General features: G+C 54.2%; 1 protein-coding gene across 1 annotated transcript in view; it reads right to left on the reverse strand.

Moving 5' to 3' along the window:
- The window catches only part of PEMT (phosphatidylethanolamine N-methyltransferase), a 40,711-nt gene that overhangs the window by 13,165 nt on the left and 16,850 nt on the right, over nucleotides 1-10,696 (reverse strand). The window contains exon 2 of the mRNA XM_009635313.2: nucleotides 7,392-7,507. Within this exon, the coding sequence (XP_009633608.1) occupies nucleotides 7,392-7,507 (116 nt within the window). The remainder of the gene's footprint in view (nucleotides 1-7,391; nucleotides 7,508-10,696) is intronic.

Raw genomic sequence — 10,696 nt, forward strand, 5'->3', positions numbered from 1 at the left:
AAAATGCCCATTAGTAACAGTGAGAAGAGATAACAGACCCGCAGAGCCGGGGATTCTCCACATGTTTCTCCACATGAGGTAGGAAACTTTGAGCTTTCTTTTAATGAGCACCCTGGAGGCTGAAATTCAAGTGCAATAACAGCTCTCCTGCGCCTCCGGCCACCACTGCCTGCCAGGGCTGGGCCACGAGAGCGGCTCCTGCCCATGCTCCTGGGCTCCTCAGCTGGAAAGTTCTTCCATGACGTTACCTGCAGGGCTTGGAATAGGTTTTTTTTTTTCCCCCTGATGTCCAGCTTCCCTAAGCCCTGCAAATCCCTGGATTTTCTCTGTGGCCTGAACAAAAGCCAAGAGAGACAATCCTGCCTGCCCGGCTGATGGACCAGCAGCTGGAAACGCACCTTTCCAAGGCTCACAGACCAGACAGCAAGTTACACGCACCAAGCAAAGTCCAGGATGATATTTAAACCCCACGGTTTAGGGACCTGGATGCTATTTTTTGTTTTTCTCGGACCTCGTTCCTACTAGCTTTTCGACTGCCAGGGAGTTTTTAGGACCCCAGAGCAAGTCATTTAATCTTCACTTTGGACTGGAGCAAGGAAACAAAATGCAGAATAAATGTAAGGTGCTAGGGAGTGAGCAAGAACACAGTATCCTGGTGACTTACACTCCGCTCCCCATGCTGGAAAACACAGGGAAATTCCTTTTTCCAGGGAGCTGAGCACAGGCAGAGGAGCGATGGCGTGGCCCAGGGCTGGCTCTCCTCCAGTGCCCAGCACACTTCCCTGTGCTCACCAGGCTTGCGTTGGTTTGGCTTAAAATCATCACTGATGGGAACACACAAATCTGGCTGCAAGGCGATAGCAGCAGCAGCTGCACAACCCTTTGCATCATTTCCCTGGTATTTATTTTTAAATGACACAAGTGTCCCCTATGAGAAAGCCCAAATCCGCATCCCTGCTACCAGAGCTGCCTGAGTTGGGGAGGAAAGCAACTCCCTGCGGGGATGTGCCCATCCACCGGAGCAGTCCTGGCCTGGCCGTGCTCTCAGAGCACAACGTGACATCCCCAGGGATGCTCCAGAGCTCTTTGCTCCTGCAGAGGACGATGCTAACGCCTTTTCATGGCACTGGGGGTTTGACTCCACATCTGGCCAGGACCTCTCCACAGGGCACCGGCACTGGGAAGGGACCTCCGAGCCATCAAAAACCACTGGTGCTGCTCCCTAGGGAGGCAGGTCTGGGAGAGCAACACCCAGCTGGCCCCCGCCTGGATCCCAGCCCCCAGCAAAGAGATGGGAGAGCGGAGAGGTACAGCTAGAGCACAGCACTGGGAGGCTGCTTCTCGCTCCAGCCGACCTGGACTCATGCCATCTTACATCCTCGAGGCTCCTCTACCCTACGCTGGTGACCTGACTTGGCCTCAGAGCAGGAGAAGAACAAAGGTGGCTTCAAGAGTGTGAACTGGTTGACTGCGAATCAGCCTCCGAGGTTTTGCAACCGGCACGTGACGTGGTTTGTTTTGGCAAAGCTGTCTCCCCTGCTCCAGATGATCCCATCCTTCCTTTTCATGGTCGGATAGGCCTGCATTAGTTACCCTCATCAGCATGTCTTGCTCGGTCCCCCGCTGTTTGGCTTACAGCTAGAGAGGGAGGTGTTTGCACAGAGATAATGGACTGCCTTTCCCTCTAGTAATGTTTTATATCTTCCTAAACACACTCTCTATTTGCATTAAACATGATGCACACAGGAGTTTTCAGAATTGGTAAATAAAGCTTTTAAGCATTTATGATGCTGGGCCATGACAAGCAGCACGGAGTCGTCAATTATTCTGGCAACCGTGACTGCTCCTCGGTGGCGGGGGAGCCTCACCACGCCGCATTTCACCCTCCCCGGCAGGAGGAGGACAAAGTATTGGCCATCTCCCTTGCTAGGGGAGCTTGTCATGCAGCCGATCTGTCATGAAACCAGTCCCTTCCACCATGTGCCTCTGAGTCACGTTTGTTACCGCATTTATTTCTGGCTGCACGACAAGGCAGCAGCCCAGCTCGGTACCCAAGAGGACACCAATTAAAGCCACACTTTGTCCCAGTACCTGGAAATGCTTTATGTGCCGAGCAGAGCGATTGCCATGGTGAGGAGCATCCCTCTTACCAGCACAGGGGAGCGGGGGGGTGGGCTGCGACCTACTTTAATCACAGACCCGGCTGCTATCACGAGGATGTCTGACATGGGGGCGGGGGGGCTGGAAGGTGACCCCAGCTTTGGCAAATGGAAATTGGGAAAATGGGGCTTCCCCTGACATCTTCCCACACTTGCCAGCAGGAAGCATCATACCAGAGGCACCCATTCTTCACCCCAGCGGGGAAAAAAACGCAAATCCATCAGCTCTGCTCTGGCCAAATAGGCAGGTTTGGCCAATTCCTGGCAGGCTGCAAGGAGCCGCAGCGGCTATGGTCGGGCTGCACAACCACCACAGCGTGCCATAGGGTTTTCCATGGGGGAAGCCAAGGCAGCAGGCGCTGTTCTGCCCACCCTTCCCAAATGGGAGACGCTGTTGCTGCACTCATGCCACTGCTTTGTGGGAATCACAGGATGGTTCGGGTTGGAAGGGACATTTAAAGGCCATCTAGTCCAACCCCCCTGCAATGAGCAGGGCCATCTTCAACTGGATCAGGTTGCCCAGAGCCCCATCCAACCTGGTCTTGAATGTTTCCAGCAATGGGACATCTACCACCTCTCTGGGCAACCTGTGCCAGAGTCTCGCCACCCTCATCGGAACAAATTTCTTCCTTATATCAAGTCTGAATCTCCCCTATTTTAGTTTACCACACAATAAACCACACTGGGTGGTTTATTAAGCCACTGGGAAAACACTCAACATGGTACCGAAGCACGGAGATGGTGATGTCACGTGGGTGGGCTCATGGGAAGAAAGTGGGAGCGAGGGAAATTGGCTGCAGGTCCTTAGGCTGGGACGCAGAGGGGACACAGGGCCAGGTTTGCACAGACAGGCACTGATTTATTCAGCCAGAGAACAGCGATAGCAACACCAGCAGGTTTATCAAACCTGTAGCCCAAAATACATCCCCAAAGGCCTCACGGAGCACGAAGCAAACCTGGAAATACTGTACGAAGAGAGAAGCTGAGCTTTTTAGGTCTCTGGGCCTTTCCTGGTGGCCCACAGAGAGCATGTTTTGTAATCCCTTTCCTAAAAAGGAGGACAAAGACCTTGTCCAGCAAACTGGGTCACTGCTGGGAACAGCCCAGCAGTGTTCCCTTTGCCTGATCCCAAAAATCAGCCTGGTAACTGGGGCTGGCAAACGCAATTGGGGCAGAATTGGGCCAGGGACCGGCAGGCAGCGAGGAAGCAGCGGTGGTGCTGGCAGCCAGGGTTTCGGAAGGCAGCCGCCGCCTCTGCAAGGTGCCGCACTCACCATGCGGGACGTCAGTCCGTCCCTCATGCCCGAGGTTTTGTTCCTCTTGGCAAAAGGAGGCAACAGGGGTAAAACCATCCAGTGGTGCCCAGCAGCACACACTGCAACAAAAGAGCTTGTTCATTTGAAAACAGCAACCCCAACAACGCTAAAATCATCCTGCCAATACCACCAGCAATTGTTAGCCCGGTCATCATCTTCACAGCTTCTTTTGCCAATAATGACTTTGCTTTTCCGCCAGTGCCGGCGTGCATGTTATTTAGGTCAGCTGGGGGCTGTGGCAGCTTCTGCTCCCTCCTCCCATCCCAGCTGCCTGATCGCCTCATCCAGATGCCTGGCAGCCACACCAGCAGGGACACAAGGTGCTGTGGGCCACCTGGGGCTTTCCCGGACAGCCATCAGAGATGGCTAGCAGCATGGCTCGGAGGGGACATCGGCTCCTTCAGGCCACGCTCGATTCCCATCACTGAGCGTGGTCACTTCTGCACAAAAGGTCAGGGCGTTCTCGGGTCAATACCGTTTATACCGAGCTCATTCACAGTACTAGCTCACAAAATTAAATAGCACTGAGCATAAAGGTGAGAGGCAGTACCAGGCAATGACAAACAACTCCTTCCCTGTGCAAAATCCCATCCCAGGCTGGATTCTTCTTTTTCTTGGAAGTGTCAGCTCCAAGCGAGAAGCCCACCCATGCAGGAGGCAATGCCCAGTGGGCAGCGTCAACGAAGGATGTCATGCCAGCCAGCAGCGCGGTACCCACCGAGCACGTTGCCAGCGGCGCTGCCCTCGCTCAGCCTCCGCGGGGCTCGCTCCCACAGAGGCACCATGGCCCTGGGCACCCTGAGAGCCTCCCATCTGCCACCCTCCCCCCAGTTCAGGGTGTCCACACGGGTCTTTACAGCTCAGGCAAACACCCCGAGACCCTCAAGGTGGGAAGCTCATAAGCTCCCTATGTACAAAACCACCTGCACACGCCTGCCCTGAGATGGGTGTTTGCCAGGGTGTCCAAAAGGGAGCACCGGAGGGCTCGGAGGCAGCACCAGCAGCCAGCAGTAGAGCCGATGCAGGGAAAGATATCAACAACATGGTAAGGTAGAAGAGGATGACAGTGGACGTAGATCTGGAGGACAGCAAAGGTTGTCACGTCCCATGTCACACAGATAACAGCCATAAACGGCTGGGGTAGCAACGCAGGGCAGATAGGTCAATGGTTCAGGAATTGTTTTCACAGATAAGGGCCTTGGTGATGGAAGTTCCCTGCTTCAAAACAGCTGTAATGAAAATAATCGTTGCACCAAAGCAATTAAGGATGCTTGTCTTGTGCAGTTGACTAAGCAGGTCCCCCCTAGTCACAGGTCATTCCGGATTGCTTCTCAGAAGCAAGCCAAGGCTGATAATGAAGCTCAGAGCTGGGAAACACCTAATTGCTTAATTGAGCACAAGACATTCTTCTTCTTACACCCAAAATATCCCTTCGGAGCAAAGCTTGCACGAGGGCAACATGGCGCCGAACCAGGGACAGGACCACGGCAGAGACCCACGTGCGGGGCAGGAGGCGAAGCAGCTGCAGGGCCCAGCTCCCGGGTGCTTTGAGCCACGATGCCAACCCACTTGTAAAGTTTCGGTCTGCTCTGCCCTCCCCTCCTCCGCCCCCAGCTTGGAGCCTTTCAAAAATTCAGTTCCAAAAAGGAAGCAGGCTTTTAAAAACAAAACAGACATCCTGTAGGCTCCTCAATCGCTCCCTGGCAGCCTCCACCCACATCAAAAGTCCCCAAAGCATGCCGAGAGGAGGTTTTAAAGGCTGGATTTACAGCACCGGGGGTGGAGGGACCCCCCCCGAGGTTGCCTTTTCGCTCGCTATCAGCAGCCAGCACGCTCTGCACAAGCAACCCTGACCGCCGTGCACAGCCAAAGCGCGAGGCAGAGCTTACGCTTTGCCGGCTGGATTGCCTCCGCGGCGCTGAGGAAAGATCGGCTTTCATCAGCGTGCTCGAGTACAAGTGACTCAGAAAATAAAATAAAGGGAAGAGGGAAATCGCAAGAGCGGGTGAGACTCGTCCCTCCCGGCATCACTGGCCACTGAGGATGACAGCGCCTGTGTCAGGCAACCCATGAGCCCCTCTCTGGCCAGCTGAACCCCAGGTTTGGAGCTGGCTGGTATTTTCACGCAAGGGCAATGGATGGGATGAATCCTTCCCAAACAGTGCAACCTCTCCAGGCTTGAGCAATAAGCCCCAGGCAGCCCTGGAGGGCTCACTGAGCTGGGAATGGAGGCAGCGAGTCTCCCAGGTGCACCTCAGGGCATCTCAGGCAGTCGCTGCTCGGATAACCACGCTGAAACCATCCCATCACTCCCACAGTTAAGGGCTTGCTTTGCTTGAACAGCCTCCAAAGCCTGCTAACCGTCACTCGGGCCAACTTCAGTACAAAGGAAAAACAAGGGAATAACCCAACCATGTTGAAACACCTGGGAAAAATAAACTTCACATTGCAATCATCTGAAATGGCCTTGGCCCACTGGGTGGGCTGGCAAGCGCAGTTGGCTGGCGTCTCATCCATGTTCTCCTGGGGGTGACCTGCCTCATCTTCTAGTGACTCTCCTCCAAAACCAAGGTCCAAGTGGGGGTTTTCCAGCCCCCTGGGTTGACCTTGCTGTCTCCTTCAGGAACCGACTCATGGGTTGCGCAGGCAGAGCCACCCCCAACAAGCCTCACAGCACTCACAAACTCATGACGTGGAGCAGAGCCAGCGATGCCAGCCCTGCTAGGGCAGCCAGGGGTCTGCAGGGGGAAAGCGTGATGTAGTGCTGGGAGAGATGAGGTCTCTTTGGCTCTCCCAGCAGTTCCCCATCAGTGCCTCGCTGTGACCCAGGTGTCAGCAGGGCCATTGGGAACAGAGACTGCCCCTCCATCAGCTGTGTTTCTAATTAAAGCCAGGCACAAGGCTTTGCACTGCTTCCCAGAAAACAAGTGACTATGTCATCCGTGCAAGAGACCACCGAGACGTTCCCCAGCAAAATCCAAGCCTGCCATGTCGCCGAGACATCAGCAGAGCGCACGCATGCCCTCTGCATTGCCCCCGTTCAATTACAGCCCCATTCATTGCAACCTTTCCTGTAGTTTCTGCAATAAGCAGTAGCTGGGACAAACGCAGAAGGGCAAGGGCAGGTCTTAGTGTCACTTCCAGGAAAGCAAAGCTCTTAAATACATGTGCAAATTCCAACCTGAGATCTCCATGCCTGGGAAATTACCCAAAGTACTGAACAATCCATTAGCTCTGACCCTGGCATAATTGAATCTGGGAATTTAGTAAGAGAGTCTGTCTCTCCTAACAGCGTTGAAAATAGAGCCTACCAGATCGCAGATAAACTGCTGGCATTGAGGAAATCTTCTCCAGTAAACCCCTCGGCTGCACTCAGAACGTCAAAGGATGTATTCCCGTGGTGTAGGGTGCATCAGTCATACAATACTATTAGCTAGCGCAGGTGGTATTTAAAGAGATTGCAGATAAGAGTTTAAAGAGACTGCTTGCTAAGTGCCCAGATAATCCTGCTCTTCTGCACAGGAAACTGCGGCTTCTTAAAACCAGGTTTAATTTGGTTTATGATTTTTAGGAGAAAATTAAAAATTTCTGCTGTTACAGATGATCCAGCCTGTGCAGACAGCCCTCCTGTCACCCAGGCTGCTCCTGGGGCAGGGGAAATTGCTCCCAGAGAGCAGAGCAAGGAAACCTGCGACGCTCAACGCCTGTTGACTTTGATGGTTTTGGCCACGCCACCGCATCCCTTGTCTTTATTACAAATCCTGGAATAAATCTGCTGCTGGCTGAAGGTATCCAACCATGTAAAAGCAATATGCTGGGACTGGATCCAGCACTGCAGAGCAAATATCCCTCATCCCCCCCACCCGGTAGGGGCGTTGCTTTGCATCGATGCGTAGCAGTAGGGTTAGCTCCTTACCAATGGCTCCGCACACAGTTAAGCATCAGGATAACAACACCCAGGCAGTAGCAGGCAGCATGTGGAGAGCCGAAGACTCGGCTGAGCGCTCGCGTTTTGTGCTCCCATCTGGCTACCTGAAGAGACAACAGAAAACAAAGCAGGTAGTTGGGGGGGCCGGGGTGCGTGCTGCCCCAGGAGTGAGCCCCGCCGGGACACACGCCGTCTGCATGGCTTTGTGCAAGAAGAGGCCACTGATGAGACATGGCTTAAACCAAGCCTGGGGATGGAAGCTCCTTCTCCTACCCATGCTGGTGCTTGCATTGCCCTGTTCACCAGGCCAGCCGGAAGCACCGAGGCTCATGAAAAAAACCCCTACACGTCAGTTTTGGGGAACATGTGGCTCAGACAACATATATCCAGCAAGGCTGAGAGCATTGCTAAGGTCATCAAAACCACCAGGCCCCTGCCATGGAGCCTAGTATTGCTCTCCTGGAAGGAAAACAGATTCCTGAGTAAGGGATGGACCACAGGGACACCCAGCCCTCACTTTCCAGGCTCTACCATCTCCTACATCCAGCTGTAGGGATCATACCTGGCAGGAACAACCCCTCCCAGCTCACTTCCAGAAAAGTTTGCAAGCATTCCCCCAAGCTCCCCACAGGTAGGACCTGCCAGCTTGCCCCAGAGGACCGCTTCCACTTGCGCAGGCTGAACCTTTGTTAGCAATCAGCAGTTGTGGCCCTTAAGGGCTCATGTGCACTCCTCACCCGCCCCTGCACGGCTCCCTCAGTGCAATCCACAGGGCACAGCGGGGACAGCCCAGGACTCACATGCACGCAGGCAGCATCTCCAGGGAGGCATTGGCATCCTTCACAGCACACTTTTCTCTGGCTGCAATTTTAAGCTCCCTCTTCAGCAGAAGCTGATGGGCCCCTGCCCAAAACACCTTGCAGCTGAGGAGGTGCCCTCTCGCCCCGGGAAGCTGCTGCATGCAGGGGGCTGGAGCCGCTCCCAAAATCTGCAGGACTGGATCCACCCAACTCACCAAATCCAAGACCCTCACTCCCAAGCGGATGGAAATCCTTACAGCTACTCTGTTTTCTACCTTTCCTGTATCCCTCAGAAAGCTGTCGCTGTATTTATCGCCTCTGCTAGGCTCCATTCTCAGGCACCAAGCCTGGGGTTTGGATCAGACCCTAAATTCAAGCCAAGCAGAGCACACCTGGGCAATGAAGCGGGAGGTGGGAGTCAGCGGAACATCTCGGCACCAATTTGCTTCTCGGATATGGCTGGCACTTCATTAGCTTCCAATGCACTTCACTCCCTCGCATGGAGCCTGGGCAGCTTTTGGGAGGCACCTGCAACCCAGCTCTTCATCTACTCTGAATGCATTGGGTCATTTATTGGCTCTATTTGAGCAGAGAAAAGCAGCTTTGCAGGTCCCGCTTTCTTCCCAGGCTGGTGCAGAAGCACAAAGTGCTGCTGGTGGAGGGAGACCGCTGGCTTCGGGAGGGGAGAACGATGAAAACCTCTGATAAGCAGGGCACTGATTTCACATGCTGAGAGCTGATTCAATTAGTTATGCAATGATTGCTCTGAAATTACAAATCCACTCATGACAGAAAGAGCTGCTTCACTGCCTTTTTCTGGCTGGTATAAATAGTTTGTATTCTAAATTGAATTTAAAACACCGTGCGTCATGCTGCTGCTAAAATGGGAGCTGCTGTTTGAGGGCTGCAAGGGAAGGAAATATAGGCTGAGTTACCACCTTGGGCAAGTAAAGAGAAGTGACCATACAGGTGACTTAGTCACAGATGGAAAAACGCAGCCGCGTGCCAGTTATCTGTACCAGCTTCCTAATTCCCTGGAAATTATTCTGGCGGCGATTGCATGGATGGCAGCTCCTGGCTCGCTTCGAGAGCTTCGCAAAACATCTCAGCTGGCGGCAGAGCTGAAGCTGAAAGAGAAGGCAGCGCCGCTGGGATCAGAGGGGAGAGCCCACGCGCCGCTGGGAGCCGTCACGGCAGCCTCGTAATTACCCTCGCCTTTCGAAAAGCACATCTGGGCCACGACAGAGCACGGTGGGGCGAGGGGACGCATTTCCGAGCCCTTCGGAGTTGGCTTGGCTGCGTTGGGATCGCTCCCAGCGCAGCTCAGCTCGTGCTGCATCGCGTCGCTGCCGACTCCCCGGCCGGGACCGAGACGCCAACTTGTATTTAGCTGTCACAGCCTTCAGATGGGACCCTGGGTTCCTTTCCGAGCCCACGCGGGAGTCATCACGAGCAAAGCGGAGCGGGAGCCTGCGTGGGGCTGGAAGCGGCGGCGCCCGCCAGGCCCCGCGGCGATATTTCAGCAACAATTAATTTGTTCCGGTTCTGGTTCTATTCCTTGAACTGCTAATTAGTTCTGGCTCCGTTCTAATTTTCTAATTTTAGTCATTTCTAGCTAATATTAGCTCTCGTTCGACCCGCGGCGATGCAGCTGGCTTCATGGTTTTATAAAATCATGAGCCGATGTGTTATTATTTACTGCATGACGGATGCAACATGCTCTCAGCATCCTCCACAGCCCAGTGTGGGACATGGCAGGGCTGGGACCAGCAGCCTCCCAGGGAGGGACCTGGATATTCCCCATGTGCCGTTTGCTCTCCCAGCCAAGGCCGGCACCGCGCTGCCCACGGGCGAGCACAGCGTCGGGGAGGGGGAAAAACCCCACGCCACGGCCGTGTGTCCTGGTGAGGGAGGGAAGGGAGCATTTTTATTTTTCTTCCAACCTCCAAGTTTGGAAACGGAGTCAATACAAAGCTTCCTGACCTACCCAAGGGTCAAAGCAATCGAGAAATTCAAGGCTCCTTTTCCAAAGCTCCCAGCCCTCTGCTTTCACTTTAGGATACTTGGTGAGGGCTGTAAGTAATTTTTTTAATGTTTCCCCCACTGCTCGTTATTGAAATAAATCAAGGAGCGGATGTGGCTGCAGAGCTGGGGAGTGCTCTTGGGTCCCATGTTCTGCCTTTGGCAGGCCGCTGCGGCGCTCGTCAGGGGCAGGCGCAGCCGGCTGATGTTCCCAGGGAATCGCTGCCTCCTCTACGTAAATTTGGGGCTGATTTCTACACAACCGAACCGAGCCATCTCCCCAGCTGCTCGGGCAAGCACGTAAACAACACTGAGAGCACCGGCACGCATCCCCAGTGGCTGCGCGGATGCAAAATGGAAATGCTCTGAGTTTTCTTTTTTTGGCCGGGCAAACCTTCCCGAGGCACCTCGAGAAGGGCCAGAAATAGCCATTCGAAAAGCAATTTTCGTCTCGCCAACCTGCCTCCGCAG

Source organism: Egretta garzetta, unplaced genomic scaffold (assembly GCF_000687185.1).
Source record: "Egretta garzetta isolate BGI_Z169 unplaced genomic scaffold, ASM68718v1 scaffold83, whole genome shotgun sequence".
Taxonomy (NCBI): Eukaryota; Metazoa; Chordata; class Aves; order Pelecaniformes; family Ardeidae; genus Egretta; species Egretta garzetta.